This window comes from Empidonax traillii, unplaced genomic scaffold (assembly GCF_003031625.1).
Source record: "Empidonax traillii isolate 1590-97213 ecotype Southwest subspecies unplaced genomic scaffold, ASM303162v1 scaffold527:size1067160, whole genome shotgun sequence".
Lineage (NCBI taxonomy): Eukaryota > Metazoa > Chordata > Aves > Passeriformes > Tyrannidae > Empidonax > Empidonax traillii.
This window is the reverse complement of record NW_020955720.1, coordinates 452,675-470,101: the sequence shown is the minus strand read 5'-3', so window position 1 is coordinate 470,101 and position 17,427 is coordinate 452,675. Positions and strand designations below refer to the sequence as shown.

Genomic DNA, 17,427 nt, shown 5'->3' with positions numbered 1-17,427 from the left:
GCAGTTGCTCTGGCTAGGAGAGAGAAAGTAGCACTGCCTCTCCTCTGCTCCAAGAACTTTTGGTGAAGATGTCTGAGAGAAATGGTCCAATGCTGCCAGTAGCCCACAGTGGTAAAGGGCACCATGTTTGCTTTAACATTTCTCCTTGGAAGGCATTTTCCCACCACAATCACCCAAGCACAGACAGAAATACCAAAGGGTAGAATCATAGTCATTTAGGTTGGAAAAGATGTTTAAGGTCATCAAGTCCAACTGTAATTCGAATGCTGCCAAGTCCATATCACCCTTTCTTTTGAAAACATGCACACTGCAGGACGGTCTCACTGACAAATAAAGCCCAGCACTGTATTTCCACCAACTCTACCAAGCACCTTCTGCCACCACATCCTGACCCAACACGGCTTCTATCCCACAGCTGTCTCTGATTTTCCCCACAACACAAGATACATGGGAAAGAACAGCACTGCTGAGCAATAAGCAACATCTGAAGTGTGTGTTATCTCCTTAAATACTGCTGCTCCTCACTATAGACTGGTGCCACTACTGAAATTCAGGCAAATCCCATCACTTTTTTGTTTGTTTTGAACAAACAGTACCTCACTGTGCATCAGTCCATAGACGTGCTGCTAAAGATCCCCATTTGGAATGGTCTCGTCTCTCCCAAATTCTTTGAATGTCCACCTGCATTCACTATTGCTCCAAAGGCAGAGGGATAAATATCTGTCAACCAAGAAAATCTACAACTATTGCACATGTGGTGGTGACTGGCTTTCTTTGTCCATAGTGGGCACAGGGATATTGGTCAAAGTTTTAGGCATGAGTCAAGGCATGACAACCAAGCTCTGCTGGATATTAACTCTAAAAATACCTGAAACTAGAAATCAAAACCAGGAACAAATTACTTTGTCACAGGAGTTACTGGCAGTGTTGAAGATGAATCTCCACTATCCATACACAAGTTTAAACGACACTCACAAATGTGTTAGTGCTGGTGGCAGAGAATATACCCAGGAATCATTCAGTGTGGAAAAAGATGCATCCACCAAATGGGAATTTGGCAGTTCTGTGCCTCTCATCTCCTAAATAGACATGATGTGTTGCTCAAGCACGAGGAACAAGCAGCCCCAGCAGCACTGAGACTGATAGGGAGCTGTGAAATGTTCAGGCATCTCCCAGTGAAGCAGGAACAGAGGCTCACAAGCCACCCAGCGCAGTAGTTGGGACTGAGGGTGACACCTTGGACATTTACACCACACATGTTATGCTTGGGGGAGGAGTTTCACTGAGCCTGAGTGGGAGAGGAGCAATCTGCCTGTGACATTTGCACAGAGCCTGTGACAGGACATCCTCTGGTGCCTGCAGTGGTCAGCACAGTCACAGCAGCACAAAACACCCCCAGCCAGAGACACCAAAGTGCACTTCTGCTTGCAGCTTAGCAGGGCTCTTCCTATGGGGAAAGCACTGATCAGAGGAGGCAAGATGTCAACATGCATCAGTGACGGCTGTGGCGCAGACCACTGGCACCTCATTCACAGGGGAAAGACAAGGCCCAAGGCCCAATGCCCTTCTCTAAGAGACCTTGGCTGTGTCCTGCATGGCAGTGGGAAGCCCTGTCTGGAGGAAGCCCAGTAACAAAAAAAATTTGCCACCAACCCCATCAGGAAGGCCATCAGTGCCCCTGTCCTTTCAAAGAGCGGTGCCAGCAGGAAAGGAGAAAGTGGATGAGCAGGAGGAGGATGAGGAGGCAGGTGCCCACGAGAAGCAGAGAGGGGTGCAGTTGCAGTTGTCGTCGGGTAGCCACCCTGTGAACAGGACAGTGCCTGAGTGCTGGTGCTGCTCCCATTGGGATCATGTCTCAGCCTTGGATGGGATGCCCTGCTTTCATCTGCCCACTCCTTGGCTTCATAGGGGCAGTTACACTGTTATAGCACATGGAAAATGAATAGTGGCATGAGAGAAACTTAACCTGTTCCTCCTGAACATACCCTCAGCAGAAAACATCCTACAGGCACTGCAGAGCCAAAGCATTCCAGTTGCAGCATGGCAATACAGGTTCGCCTGGGAACCCTTTTGGCTTGGATCAAAAGTTTGAAAATGCCTTTTGTAACTCATAACCCCAAATTTGGCTCCTTAAGCACCTGAGGGGTACTTGGCTGCAGCAGTGCAGAGAGAAGGGTGGTGCTGGTGACCACGGTGACCTGCAGATCCCCATAAAGCCCTGTGGGATCCTCCTATGGAAGATGTCCTCACAGCACAGCGTATGCAGGGAATGTGTTCCACCTCGCTGGTCACAGCCAGGTGGATTGCATCAGTGTCACCTCAAAGGTGATATTTGTCAGACTGCCATTTGGACCAGCTGAGAGGTCTTCAGTCACTCCATGGCCCCAGCCTTGTTGGCTCTGACGTGTGCTATCACTGTAAATGTTTTGGGGCTTGGGAGAGAAGCATCTCTCCTTCACTGGAAGTGCCTCAAAGCAGTGTCTGGCTCTGCAAAGAAGTTTGTCTCCTTCAGTAGAGTCAGTAACACTTTGGTTTTCAGTTCCTGTTTCTCAGGAATGGGGATATTTGGAACCATGATGAGACCACAGTGTGAGGCAAGTGAGCAGAAGAGACCAGGGATTCAGTCATCCTATACCTAAATCCAAGAGTGGCTGGGCTCCCCAGCGGCACCCACCCCTGAGCAAGGACCAGTCTGGACCCAGCTCATTTTTGCCTCCCCACCTCTTTACTGAAGAATAAATGTGCACCCCACTGGTGGCTGGAAAGCCACCACAGCTGAGTTGTCTCCTTGCATCTCTCCAGGACAGCAACATGAAGGGATGTGGCTCCCTCTGCTGGGCTTTCCTGCAGAAGTGAGGCACATCCCTGCAGAGAGGTATGTATCAGAGGTGCTGCTTCACCTCCTTATTCATCAGGAGGCGTATTTTAAGAGAGAAAACTCTTCCAGGTCCACAGCAAGACAAGAACCCGGAGACTGCTGTTACTGCCAGGGTATCATGCTGGATGAGTTCTTTCTTTGGATGTGTGCCATTTGGCCACTGTTGGTGCAGCCCGCTTTGCTTAGAAAACCACAAAAATATCCATTGTTGCTCCATCCAAAGACATGGATGGATAGGATCCAACCACACCATCCTCAGCTCTACACAGAAACATTTCAAATGCCTCACTTGAGTTTGGCAGCATTATTACAGTTGTTAAGCTTACTCCTCTAAACAATCTACTTACCCAGTCCCACCCCAGCACAGCCAGAAACATGCCAAAAGAAACAGCCAAATCAGCTTTTCCAAAGTTACACATATCTCCCAGCCAGCTTCCTTATATAATCAATTATATAATCAGTGATGATGTATTGGGTTTACATTGCAAGGTTTTGGTAGGAAGAGGGCTGCAGGGGCCCCCTTATGTAAGAAGCTGCCAGGATCTGCTCCCATATTGGTAGTACCCAGTTCCAGCCAGCTCCAAGATGGCTCTGCTGCTGGCCAAAGCTGAGACCATTAGTGATACTGGCAATGCCTCTATGGTTCAGAAACACTGCACAACAGCTGCTTGAGAGAGTGAGAATATGTGAGAGAAACAGCCTTGCAGACTACACAGTCAGTGAAGATGGAGAGCAAGAAGGTGCTCCAGGTTCTGGAGCAGAGAAGACCATGGTGACACATGTTGTCCCTGTGGAAGTCCACAGTGGAGAAGGAAGTTAGGTAGGGAAAGAAGCACCAGGAAGGATGGGGGTGAGCTGAGCTGATCATCTTTTTCATGAGCTAGCAGGAAAATCAGTTAATGAAATATAAGGCAGTTGCTCCCCTGAGAAGAGTACTGCATAACAAGAGGGGAGTTTGCAAAAGGGAAGAGAGCCTCTAGTGAAGTGCTTTTACCAGCCTGTGTGTTACATTTTCTTAGAGAAATATATTCCCTCTTTCTTCAGGGGCTGTCATGTGGCAAAGTGAGCACACAACAGGAAGTGGTTTGTGCATGTGGCCACTGCTGTGCCCAGGGAATTCTTTCCAGGAACAGCCCAACTAGCTGAAGTGTAACGTTCTGGATATGCTGTTCCTTACTTGTCCAGGGCACGGCAAGCTGGTAGGCCAGATTCTCAGAAAAGCAGCTTGTCAAAGCCATGGAATGCTCCTCCCAGCCTCCTCCAGCTTCGTTGATAAGCAGTGTCTGGTTCTGCAGGCACAGTGAAGCTGCACAGTCTCAGGACTGGCACAGGTCTAATACTGAAACACTTCTTTTCTGTGCCTCACTCCTCCAATGCTCTGGAAACCCAGCCTTCCTCTGCTCCAGGCCCAGGATGTGGAAGACCAAGTGGAAACACTAACAGTAAGGGTAAGGAAGCATCAGGAAGCAGCTTAGGCTTCTGAAGGAAACAATCTCCTCAAGAAGCTGGTTTTGTGGGTAGTGGGGGCTGTGAACTACAGAAGACATGGGAAGCTGCTGGTTATGAACCACTGCTTCCAACTGCCCGTGTCTGGCAGCGTGTGGTGGGGTTCAGCTGTGGGATACAGTGTACAGTTCTGGAATACATTGTTCAGTTCTGCAATGCAGCATACAGCTGCTGGAACTGAGTACAGTTCTGGTGTCCCCAACATAAGAAAGACGTGGAATGGTTGCAGCAAATCCAGAGGAGGGCCACAAAGTCTTTAAGGGGACAGGCGCACCTCCCCTACAGATATGGGGTGAGAAAGCTGGGCTGTTCAGCCTGGTGAAGGTTCTTTGGACGCCTCATAGCAACCTTCCAGTATCTGAAGGGGCCTACAGGGAAGCCAGAGAGGGACTCTTCGTCAGGAACTGTAGTGATAGGACAAGGAATAAAGGGTACAGATTGAAATAGGGGAAATTTATTTAGATATTCGGAAAAAAGTCATTATTGTGAGAGTGGCGAGACACTGGAACAGGTTGCCCGGGAGGTTGTGGATGGCTCAACCCTTCCAGTGTTCAAAGCCACATGGCCTTGAGCAGCCTGTGCTAATGGGATGTGTCGCTGCCCATGGCAGCGGCGTTGGGCCTGGATGATCTCTTAAAGGTCCGTTCCAACCCCTTAACATTCTGTGATTCTGTGGTTCTATGATTCTAAATTGAACGGCCGGGAGAAGCGACAAAACCGCGACTCCAGGCTGCGGGGAGCCGGACAGTCCCAGGCGGCCGCCGCTCGCTGCCGGGACCGTGCCCGAGTTCCCCGGCGGGGCGAGGGCGGGGCGAGCGGAGGGTTACGGGCCCCGCATGCGCCGGGCGGGAGCGGGGCCGGCCCGGGGCCGGCGGAGCTGGAGGGGCGTCACTGCCGCCCTTCGCGCTCACTGGCTGCGGGCGGCGCGGGGATGCCGGGCCGGGACGCTGAGGTACGGCCGAGCCGGGCCGCTGCCCCACGGCAGGACCGGGCCGCTCTCCCCAGGAGAGCCCCGAGGCAGCATCCGGGCGAGAGGCGGCGGGGGACTCGCTGCCTCCCACCCCGCCCTCCTCCATCACGTTCCGCTGCCGCCCGGCTCTCGTTCCGCGGCCGCGGGGCAGCGGGAGGCACGGCAGGGGAGGGACGCGCGGGCCCAGCCCCGCAGCGGTGGGTCCGGGAGGTGGGGGGGGCGGTCGGGCCGCGGGGGGGACCATTGCTGGCTCTGAGCGTGTCCGTCCGGACACCGCCGTGCACCTTCTGATCTGCCCGTGTTTCCTCATCTGCTGTGCCAGGGGCCGCAGAAACTCGTTGTCCATTAAAAAAACCACAGTTATATGTTTATATAAACCCAAACAAACAAACAAAAAACATACACACAAAAAAAAAAAATCTTCACCGTGCCGTGTGGTTTGTATCTCCTGTCTTTGTCGTTCCCCGAGAAGTGCCGGCAGGCGGCAGCCGGCGTGGGTAAGGAAAGGCGGGAGACACAGCTCAGCCGAGCAGGCCATGCTGTGCTTCGGGCGCGTTTGAGCCAGGTTCGGGTCGAAGCCAGTCTTAAGGAAGAGCCCCACTGGTGCCCGTGGCAGTGCCGGGACCTTGGTGTGCAGAGTGGGGAGGAAGGGTAGGAGGTGCTGCCGGCAGAGGTGGATGGGGCTGGGGCAAAGGTAGGGGTAGGAGGTGGGAGGGGGGCACCCGTTTCCTTTGTCGTGACAAGTGGTGACCAAATAGCTGCTAGTACATTCGGTGTTCAGAAAACTCTTTCCAACCACCGAACTGCAAGGAGATTCTGGAACAATATCTCTCAAAAAAACACAGATAAAACGTAATCAGCCTCAGAATAGGTCTGGCAAAGTTTTCTGTGCCCTAAACAGCCGTTCCTAGCATCTGGGGTCAGTTTGTCTTCCTTTCCCATAACATGCGACATACCAGCTGCAATATTTCTTTTTGTGCCAGTCTTAATTACAGGGCCTTTTAAATTTCTGTTCTTCCTCTTCCAGATGCATCCAGTCCTAAAGGCCTTTGTGTGTGGCTCCATCAGTGGCACTTGTTCCACTCTGCTCTTCCAACCCCTTGACCTGCTGAAAACCCGCCTCCAAACGCTGCAGCCTGCTGTGAATGGGTGAGAGGGTGGGGATGTGTGTGGATGGGGGGCATGGGGGTGCTCTTCCATAGGCTTCTGCCCTATTTGCTGGCTGGGGTTTGGAGTTCAGGTTTGTAATTCGGGAGCTCAGAGTCTTCTTGAAAGAGAAGGTATGTTTTTATACCATGGAGAAGGATTGATATTTTGCTCCAGAAGAGAGAAAGTGTCTGCAGTTGTGAACGCTACTTTAATATGATTGATAATTAATATTACATATACTGTAATAATGTGTAACCTCAGCATTTGTTTATTCTCATGTGGGAGACTGGTTTGCTGGAGTGGCTGCTGTGCAGTTTAATGGGGTATCCTCTGCCTCAAAAATCCAGTGAAGTTATCCTAGGATAACTTTTCCATGCATGCAGCTACTCCCATTTGCTTCGTGTATGCCTATATCTGGTGTGGCTAACAAAGGGAATGATCAGCTAAAAATGCTAATGAGAGTGGGCTCTAGTGTGTGTTACAAGTGCTGAGAAACAGAAGGTGACTGAGAAGCCCTGGAAAGAGAGACCAAGAAAAGCAGGCTGAGTTGAGAAAGAGCATCTCGGAGTAATGCACAGAAACAGGCATGAAAGGGGGTGGCCATGATATACATCTGCCAGGTAGCAGGAGCAGGTCATCTCTGCATTTCCTGTCCTGTCTTTCTTTCAGGTCTGGTCGTGCTGGGATGGTAAGGCTGCTCTTTAGGGTTGTTCGTACTGAGAGTATTCTGGGGCTCTGGAAAGGTGTCTCTCCAGTAAGTGGCTGTTTTAACCCTGACTTCTAAAAATAAATGGATGAATAAATTTACTGTTTGTTACTGTGTCTGCCTGGATTTAAATAGCCAGTTCTTATACAATTATGAATGGAACCACATGATTTAGATTATATCCAATTTTAAGGAGTTAATGTTGTGAATTCCACTGATTTGGTTTTGGCAGTCCCTGTGGTTTTGCAGTCCTGAGCAGCTGAGCACTTGACTACTTTTGCAAATGTGGGATGGCAACTGCACGAACTTCCTTTTGGTTTGGAATATCTTGTTCCTAGAAACTGCCATTGAGGAATGCATTAAATCCTGGCATCATCTGAATCGTTTGTCTGTCAGTGGCATAAATAATTTTTACCTTATCTTCTTTCCTTGGCACGTTAGCTTTAGTGATTTTTTTTTTCTACAAAGCCTTCTGTCAAGTTTAACAGTCTCAGAAATATTCTGCAGTACATTTTGTCTTACGTAAGCTTTTTCTTTCTTCATCTGCTTCTGTTTCTTCTGAAGTCCTTTGCAAGATGTATTCCTGGGGTTGGGATTTACTTCAGCACTTTGTATATGATGAAGCAAAAGTTCCTAGTGGACCGCTCACCCACAGCCCTGGAGTCTGTCTTTCTGGGTGCCACTGCACGTGCAGTTTCCGGGATTTGCATGTTGCCAGTGACTGTAGTGAAGACCCGATATGAGGTATGACTTGCCGGTTATTTCCCTGTTAATGGTGTCACACACCTTCCTTGTGATGAAAAATAAGTTCTTCTGTCTGGAGAAGGTTACTGCCACTGGGGTACAGGCAGGGATGTAGACCTGTTTTCATCCTGGTTCACACATTGTGCAGGAGATGCGATGCACTGATACTTAGGCAAGAAGGGTAAGATGACACAAAATTCACCCTGAGATTTTTAAGTTTCAGTTGTATAGGTTGTATGTGTAGCATCTTTCATGTTTTACCTTCCTGGAAGATTGTTTTGAAGGCTGAGGCAGGTGAAACCCAGTTTTTGCCTTGGGCTGTCCTCTGTGCTGTCACCTTGGGCATCACACTTGAATGCATACTACCATTTCTTTGGATAGCCTCAGGGTGTGTATAGGGCTCCTTGACCTGTGCCTGGCACATGAGTTACTGACCTTCGTGCACCCTTGCAGAGTGGAAGATTTGGCTATGGGAGTGTATATGGAGCTCTGAAGAATATCTATCAGACGGAAGGGGCTCGTGGCATGTTCAGTGGGCTCACCGCAACGCTGCTGCGGGATGCCCCCTTCTCTGGAATCTACCTGATGTTCTACACACAGACCAAAAAACTCACACTGCAGGGTAAGGATGAATGTTGGAGGCTGGGATGGAAAATATTTCTCAGCTCTTGCCCTGCAGCTGACAGCCTGCATGCTCTGCTTATTTCCCTCTGCCTCAGGAGTTAAATTAGTCTCTTGCAGGGCCTTAGGTGAGACATCCACATTTTCCTGTGGAGAACTGTAGATCTATAGCTGAGGTCAGTGCAGAAATGGCCCTAGATTGATTGATGTCTTCATGAAGGCTGATGCAATAAGGTGGGTTAGTGAACAGGTGAAAGAGAGCATATCTTCAGCATTGCTTGCTGCTTCTGCTTGTCTTGCATACTGCTCTATTTCCACTAAACTGGGGCTTCTCTGATGTTAGAACTGACTGGGGCAACATTTGTACAGTCTTGTCTTTTCTGAATTTCTGTCAGATTCAGTTCCCCAGCAAGTGAGGCTTTTTAATAGTGCTAACTTCTGACTCGTAGCCGCTCTTCCCCTTGAAAGGTTTCTTTACCTGCAAGAATTTTACTATGTTGATTTAATCATTTAGTAGCTTTCTCTTTGTCACACAGCATGAATGTTCCTGGCCTGTTTTCTGTCTGAGTGCATTCCCTTTGCTCTTGTTGCAGACCAGCTGGATCCAGTGCTCATGCCCTTGCTGAATTTTGGCTGTGGGATCTTTGCGGGAATCTTGGCCTCGCTGGCAACGCAGCCTGCTGATGTCATCAAAACACACATGCAGCTGACCCCCCAAAAGTACCACAGGACAAGCCAGGCCATTGCCTTCATCTACAAGGTGAGGTGAATCCCTTCTAATACATGCAATCACAGCTTCATTTCTGATCCCTTGCTTGAAGCACAGCTATTCTGGGGAAGTTTGTGCCTTTTAAAGGCTGTGAACAAGTGTCACTGCTTGATCTGCTCTTGCAGTCAGGCTAATCAGTGTCAGCATTTTCAGATGCTGAAGGGGGGTCATGCTGTGGGAAACCAAGACTGTAGTATGTAGTCTGAAATGATGGTTTCAGTTAGAAACCAGATACAAAATAATTCTTTGCCCTTTAGACGCTAGAAGAGAAATAAATGCCCAGATCTGTATCCCAGGAATAGGATGGAGATGTACTCAAAGCCCACCTTTACCTTCCTGCCCTCAGAAGGGCAGATCTTGACAGGTTTGCTTTGTTTCCATATTGAACGCTATTCCTAAACAGAGATCTATTTATTTGTGTATGTATTTTTATGTAACTCTTTTCTCATGTCAGAAGGTTTTTTTACTTCAGTACTTATAAATCTCAGTTTTTACAGAACAGCTAAGTGATTTTTGTAAATATGAAGCTCTAAAACAAAGACAATCTTCCTGAAGTGTCTTGAAACCATTACCGTGCCTTCTCTTTGTTGGACTTTCGCCAACTATTATCTCCATCCTGTCATTCCACTCTCCACTCACTGCTCTTCCTGATTTCTTGCAGGAAAGAGCAATTATGCAGTGCTACAGGTTCTTTCTAAACATTAAATGCTAGTTAAGCCTGGGTCTTGCAGAAACTGATCTGGATCTGAGCTGAAATACGTCCTGTGCTCTTCCATATAATAAATGATGAGAAACTGAAACACTAGGGGCAGACTGTGATGACTTGCTTTTTGTGTATCTCCTGTTGCAGGACTTTGGGTTGGTTGGCTTTTTCCGAGGTGGTGTGCCCCGTGCCCTCAGGCGCACTCTGATGGCAGCAATGGCATGGACGGTGTATGAACAGATGATGGAAAAAATGGGCTTGAAGTCTTGACTGAGTTGCACGAGAAATGACCAGCTTCACTCCTTCTCCCGCTTGCTGTGATCAACTGGCACTAGGAAGTTCCCAGTTCCACAGAGGAATAAGCCTTGCTCAGCCAGGAGGAAGAAAGCCCTGCTGAGACAGGGGATTAGGCCTTTTGGCAAGAAGAGGAAAGGAAAGATTGGACCTTTGCATTGTTTGATCAGTGTGTTCCAGAAGGACTGCACGTGCAGACTGCCATGGGAAATGGCAAGGTTTCAGCTATTTTTAAAAATAGCTCTGTGCTCACCGCCTTTATGCAGTGAGACGTTCCTAGAGCAGAAGTCTGAGGAGAAAACCTGCCAGCCTGTTCCTTGCTAGTGTGGCCTGTAAGGCCACAGTGAGCCACTGTCTGATATAGAACCTCCTTCCTCATATGCTTTGTTCTCACAGGGGAACATGGCAGGCCCCAGTGGGGGACTGGATGTGTCTCTTAATGCTTATATTGCAGGAGTGGGTGGAAGAGAAATGAAGTGCTGAAGGAAAGCTAGAAACATGGTCTCTGACATCACTTCTGTACTGTGCGTGATAGCAGAGAGAGCAACTGGAACCTCCTTGCTGTGTTTTGTGTTATTATGTGGTTGAGCATCTTCACACTCTTGAAATGTGCTTCTGCCTCTACAGCAGTGTTTGCACTGGAATTAAGAAGCATAAGGCACTTTAGAATTGATTGCTACCAAAGTTCTACTTGTTCTCTGAAAAAAAAATATTCCTGCTGGTTTAACAATATCAGGAATGCTCAAGTGGGTTTTGTTGTGCATTTCTTTTATATCCAGTTGTCATAGAGACTTACTTGCTTCCCACTGCTCATTTGTTAATCCCTGATCAGCACCCTCAGTGCAAACTGGTCCTTTGTTGTAGCTTTGAGGGTCTTGGCTCATAATGCATAAAGGTATGATGGAAGCAGATACAGATACTGGCACTTCAAATTTCCCTTAAAAGCAGCTGCTGATTGCATGTGGAGTATGTTTGGGTTTGCAAATAAAAGGCTGCTCTTTCTGTAAGATTTCTCCAAAGTTTGAGCCCTGTGAGTGCTTGGTAGAGAACTTTGCTTCTCCTTGGGCTCCACAGACACCCCTCTCATTTTCCCTGCTGATCATTTTCTCTTTTTGGGTAGTCCATTTTTGAGTATCTCTGAGTTTAGGTTTAGAGATAAATACACCTTTTCCATCCACTGTGCCTTCTTACTCTTTCCTACTGTGTTACACAGACCTCAACAGTGTTTGCTGTCCAAAGTTGGGTACGGCCTGCTCCCCTCTTCACTTGTGCCTCTGTGGTGGGTTGGATCTCTTGCACCTTTGTTAGCATAGCCATGAAGCTGGCATGGAAGTGTGCATCCTGTTCTGTAGTGTGCCTTGTAGAAAATTTAGCTTTGGCTTTTCTTAAATATTTAGGGATATTACAATTCTCTTAAAAACCACAGCATCTGTCTCTAAATACAAAGACATGACACCGTAGCTGTATGAGCAATCAGTGCTACCTACCTGTTGTTCATAAAATTTAGAGTGTAATTTGGACAATCACTGCCTGCCTTGGCAACCAGCACAAGAGTAGATGGTTAAAGGTGTTGTTTACCAGATTTCAACTCCAAAAAGGTTTGATAACTGATGTGAAAGTTGAGTAAAGTGTAAGGGGACAGGCTGGAGGCTTGCAAGGTGTTGCCTGTTTTCAGTCTCAGCCCATCTGTGAGGGGACACTGGCGCTACACAGTGCAGGAGTCTCCAAGAATGGTGGTGGTGGATCCCGTGTGCACATGTCTATGTGTTGATAATAGAGCACTGCATCGAATCATTCCACGCTGTGATTGACAACCTGTCAGATTACCTCATGTGGCACATTATTTATCAAATCCTTCCTTTTGCTGTCCCTCCTACCCTTAGTGACCTGAACTTGTGAGACTGCGTGAAACCGTGGTAACTGCTCATCCTGCTTGTTTGTTATCCTGGGCACTACTGGCACAAAGAGCTGGAGAACCAAGGCTAGGATTGCTGACCTGGCGGAATAAGGTGGCAGTTACACAAGTTACCTCATTTGTCTTTTATTGCCCTATGCATGGGATCAAAACAACATTGTGCTGGAAGCCTGAATTTAGCTGGGACTTTCTAAATCTGGTATGTGAGTTGGATCTGTTGATCACCTGGGCAGTGGTAGTCGAGGGCGATGTGTGGGGTCACTTTCAAGGGGCTTTGCACGTATTTTAGTTCCTGATTTAGCAATGGCAAAGCAGTATGCAGCCTGTGCAGACAGAAACTGAAGCTCTTAAAAATGAGTCAAGTGATCCAAGGAATGCCAGATGATAAAGCTGGAATTAGGTAACATCCTCATTAGAAACCTGAAATTGGAACGTTTTGTTGGCTTTTGTGCACCGTACTCCTGCCTGGTCAAATAACAAAGGAAGAACTAGAGAATTTACTCCCACGTACAGTGTTTTAAAGTCTACTGTTTGTCTTAAACCTGGATTCAGGCCTAAAGCAGTGTTTGCTTTTTCTTTGGGAAAGTTCTTCCATTCCCCTTTGTAGAGAAATGAGGTGATGCTTTGATGTTGGAGGAGAGTGAAAAACTATGTGCTTTAGACTTGTAAATTAGCCTGAGCTCCTTTGAGTATAAGAAACAGTGAATCTAAACTGCACTGTGTTTCGTCTACTGTTGGTGCTGCAAATCCAAAACCTTACCTACCTGTGAGCTGGGGAGAATGAATTCTGCAGTGCAAGTTTGTTGCTTGTTTTTCTTTATTTTTTTTTGTCATGTCTTTTATGGGGAAAGGGAAAGCCTGAAGTTCTGCTTCACTCTTTTTTGAAAGCTTTATCACATAGGCAAGCACAATATTATTTCTCGGCTCTGATCCTTACTATCCTTCACCCTTTTCCCCTCTTCACTTTCTGTTTCTAAAGTGATTTATTGAAGTTACTTTTTGATAGCTATAGCAAGTCAAGGCAAAAAAAAGAGTGCAGACTCAAAGTTTAGATATACTGCCCTTGGAGTTTAGTGCCTCTACTTAACAACAAATAGTCACTGTACAACCTAAATGCCAAGTAAATTAAATAAAAGATCTGGGCACAGGTGCTTAATCACCTATCTGCATGGTGCCATCAATTTAACACTAACAATCGTATCAGATAATCATTTCCAAAGCCATCTTAGCTTGGATTCCAGAAATGGTGTGATCCCTTCTATGTATGGCAGGATCCCAGTTGAATCCCTCTTGGATCACCTCTGATGCTGACAATACACTCTTTAGTGAATGTGCATTGTCTCTGCTTGCCCCTGCAGCTGTGGCGTAGGAACACAACTGGCTAACAAGTTGAGGCAGGCTGTATTTAAGTGAGTTGTAAGGACACGAGAAATAGTCTGATTATGCTTTAAAAACTTCATGTTTGCATTCTTCCTGTGTGATGATTTTTTTTTTCCCTTGCACTGTTTTAAACAGAGCTGGAACCTTGGAACATTGCATGGCTTTAAGTATTGTGAGTGCTTATGTGTCTGTATAAAATATTTATGTGAGAAAGTGTATTATATGTTTTATTAAACACTGGTTGCCAAAATGAATGATGTCTTCTTTTCAGTGTTTTTATAAAACAAACAAACCAACAAACCACCAAACTCCAAACCAATCAATCGTGAAAGGAATGGGATGGAAGAGAGGCTTAAGAAGGCAAAAGGAGTTTCCCAAGAGAACAGGTCTGTTGCGTCTCTTCAGAGCCCATACAAGGCAATGAATGTTCTCTTCTTCTATGGTATATAATATGCACAGGCTGTGCTAGTACAACCTAAATTGCTTTACTTAAATGGAAAAAACAAATAGCAATGGGAAACCTTGTCTTTTGCACAGCTTCCTTTGCCTGCCTGCTGTGTGTAAAGACAGATGGAAATTGGATCTCCATACAAGCTGGTGAAATACCTGCCTTTAGGGTGGTGGGGTTTTAATCTTTCTGGGAAGAGACTGTTTTCAATCTCCAAGCAACCAGGTCTTTGTTACTGAGACAGTCTGATCTCAGCAGGGGATGAGAAATCGTCTCCTGCAAGGCACAATACATGGTGACGATGGATTGCTGGGATCTCCTTTTGCTGTCACATTAGGGTCCCAGGATTCAGTAGCAGGCATGTTGTGCTCAGCAAAACATTGATGTTGTTGATACTGAGATGTGTATCTTCTGCATGTGAAGATCCCAAACCTCTTTTCAGATATTGCTTAGATGATACATTCTCACATGGAACAACTTTTGTGGAGAGTTATCTGCGTGTAACAGACTTGTGAGACAGTCCTGACGTGCAGCCTTGTGTCAGCTGGATCTGAACTACTTGTGCAGGTACCTGATAACAATTTAGGTATGGGCTGGGACAGTGCCTGCTTTAAATACAGGGCTCCCGAGAGCTCTCCTGCTGTCTTGGAGAACCACCTGTTCGTGCTGCTGACAGCTGCCCCAGCTGTGAGAAGAGATATCAGACAAGCTCCCTAACCCTCTTGGGACGGTAGAGGGTTGGAAAGTCTTCAAGTTTAAAGGCACCGTCATTGCAAAACATTGAGTTATGGATCTCCCTTTCACATATAAAATAGGCGAACACTTTGCTTGCTTTTTAAATTTTTAATGTATTATGTGCCCTGCATAATCACTGACACCAGAACTAAGCAGAAGGCATTCCTCATCTCACACAGACACACACATACACGTGTAAATATTCTACATGTAGTTCTACAAACTCCATGCAGAGCTCTTGAATATGCTTATCCCATCTGGCTTTGCTTCTTGTTTCAAAATAGCAAGCTGATTTTCTACATTGCACTGTTTCTTAATTTCCAATTTTATGACTGTAAAATGCTTCACGCATTTTTATCATAATGCATTAAGGAATTCTAGTAAAAATGACAAAACCCCAGTAAGAGGTTAAAATGAGACCTCTGAAAGTTTTGTAACAGGTGTTAGGCAACTTTTATTTCTCTGTAGAACGAGAAATAAGAAGGGAATAGACTTGTTAAAGTATGTTTTCTCAAAACATGTAAGAAGTAATAACAAACCTTTTAAACAAGCCAAGATGGAGTTTACAGGGAAGCACGGTAATGTGCAGTTTCACCAGAGGTGGGTTAATCTTCACAGTTCTCCTTTCTCTTCTGGAGAGTCCAGCTCCAGGGGTGCCACACCATCTCTTGGGTGACACCCAGGGGCATGTTTGGTGGGGAAGATACTGCTGAAAGAGCTTTCTGCCTGAGACTCTTCCCAAGACACACAATTCAACCTGTTCATTGCAGGACCTGTTCTGGGAGCACAGAATGCCCCATTACAGCCCTGTGAGGAGCCCTCTGTCCCACCACTGGGGGGTTCTGTTACACACCCCTAATCATAGGCTTCTGGCAAGGGCTGCTGCTCTCTCCTGCAGTCTGGGTTGGCTGTTGGAGAGATGCTGTTTCTGTGGCTTTGAACTACCCCAGGAACCTGCTCAAGGTTCTCAAGGCATCACCCAAAGACTGGTGGTAACTTCATCACGCTTCTCTCTGTACTTGTAGGCCCTGAGTCTCCTTGGCACTGCAGGAGGACCAGTGGCTAAAAGCCCCTTTCTGTGGGTTTGCATGCTACAAATCCCTGTTCCCAGGGACGGCCCTCAGCCTTCCCTGGAGCATTCCGGGCTCCAGCCCAAAGACCCTATGCAGGGCGTGCTCCAGGGTGCCACCACCATGCTGGTACTGACTGCAGAGTCAAAACCAGCCAAACAGGAACAGCCCCAGCCATGGGCGTGGCCACAGATTGCACAAAAGAAGTAGAAATATATCTGTCCCTCACATTCATATTTAATATCAGCTTCAATATCTTTGTGATCAGATAAGGTGATTAAACTGTAAGGAGTTTCTCTCAGATAAGGAATATCTTGAATCTAACTCAGCTTATAAAAAGCAATGTCTGCCAAACTCTGTATGTAATTGTGTAATAGATTTCAATGTGAACTTTAGACCAGAGATACCAGATCTAAAACACACGGTAAGATAGATACACTTCTACCTGAGGGGCATGTCCATTTGTAACAGAGATTTATTTTAAAAAGTCTCAGCATACAGTGGAAAAATAGAGCAAGTTTTCAGGTTACTTCAGGAAATAATTAGAAATACTTTACTGTCAAGCTTTATCATGACTTTTCCAAGCTGTCTCATGGGCTATGGGGCTCATGGTCTACCAGACAGTCCCCAAAGTGTAACAGGAAGAAATAAATGAAATATTAGAGATGCCAGAGGAGTCTAGAATGCTTACCAGTGGCACTCTTTTCATAACACTGTACTTACTGCAATATTTATTACGTAACTTCCAATCGCTACGTTGAAATACACTTTTAATACAGTTGGATTTTGATTGTGCAGAAGAACTCTACAGACTAAATTCATTGAACAAACCATGCTAACATCACCACCACCTCTCCTCTTCCCCCCCAAGCTAATATTCACACTGTGCTCTTGTTAGGAGAGACACATGTTGTACATAGCCCCATCAGGTCAGCTGTCACTGTCCTCACTGCACTTGTCAAAGTGCCACAGATGTCTATGAACTGTCAATAATAGTTCATGCTCCCGATGAGAGCTCACTAGCAAGTCGCTGAATTTCGTTTTACCTACTTTGTCACCACCATGTGACAAATGCCTGAACTACTCTTTAAAAAAATATCCTAAACCTGATCTGGTAATCTTGCTAATTAACATCATCTAACAAGCATGCAGAAAAGAAGAACAGAGTGCCAGCTCCTGCCCTGCAAGGTGAAGTTTCGTGGAAATGTTGGGAAGTGTCTGGCAGTGGCCCCTCACCAAAACATGACAAGGTCCCATTTTCCAGAAGGTGAAGAACATATGCCAGATGGCATTGTAACCTGCTACTTAAAAAATGTTCTCCAGAGCAACTCAGTGTGGAGGCATCGCAAACGGGCTCTCAGGAGAGTCCATGTCCAGTCACACTGCTGTGGTTAAACTAGGTTAAAACAGGGGAGAGAAAACTGTTACTAAAGAGATGTGAAGGTGAGTTACTATTAGCAGAAGGCACTGGCAATAGTGTTTGCATAGTCCAGAAATTTGTCCAGAAATGTATCCAGATCTGGACAACAGCAAGCATAA

The 17,427-nt window shown here is 46.6% G+C and overlaps 1 protein-coding gene across 3 annotated transcripts; it reads left to right on the top strand.

Moving 5' to 3' along the window:
• The first annotated feature begins 4,235 nt into the window (after positions 1 to 4,235).
• Positions 4,236 to 11,369, top strand: SLC25A38 (solute carrier family 25 member 38). Of its 3 annotated transcripts, none has more exons than XM_027897055.1 (7): positions 4,236 to 4,326; positions 6,382 to 6,503; positions 7,173 to 7,257; positions 7,774 to 7,953; positions 8,407 to 8,575; positions 9,168 to 9,334; positions 10,194 to 11,369. In XM_027897055.1, the coding sequence occupies exons 1-7, from the start codon at positions 4,252 to 4,254 to the stop codon at positions 10,314 to 10,316; spliced, it is 921 nt and encodes a 306-aa protein (XP_027752856.1). In that variant the 5' UTR covers positions 4,236 to 4,251; the 3' UTR covers positions 10,317 to 11,369. The 3 variants fall into 3 exon arrangements, with proteins under 3 accessions (XP_027752856.1, XP_027752857.1, XP_027752858.1); XM_027897056.1 differs by lacking the exon at positions 4,236 to 4,326 and adding an exon at positions 5,237 to 5,336; XM_027897057.1 differs by lacking the exon at positions 4,236 to 4,326 and adding an exon at positions 5,532 to 5,551.
• Positions 11,370 to 17,427: the final 6,058 nt, after the last annotated feature.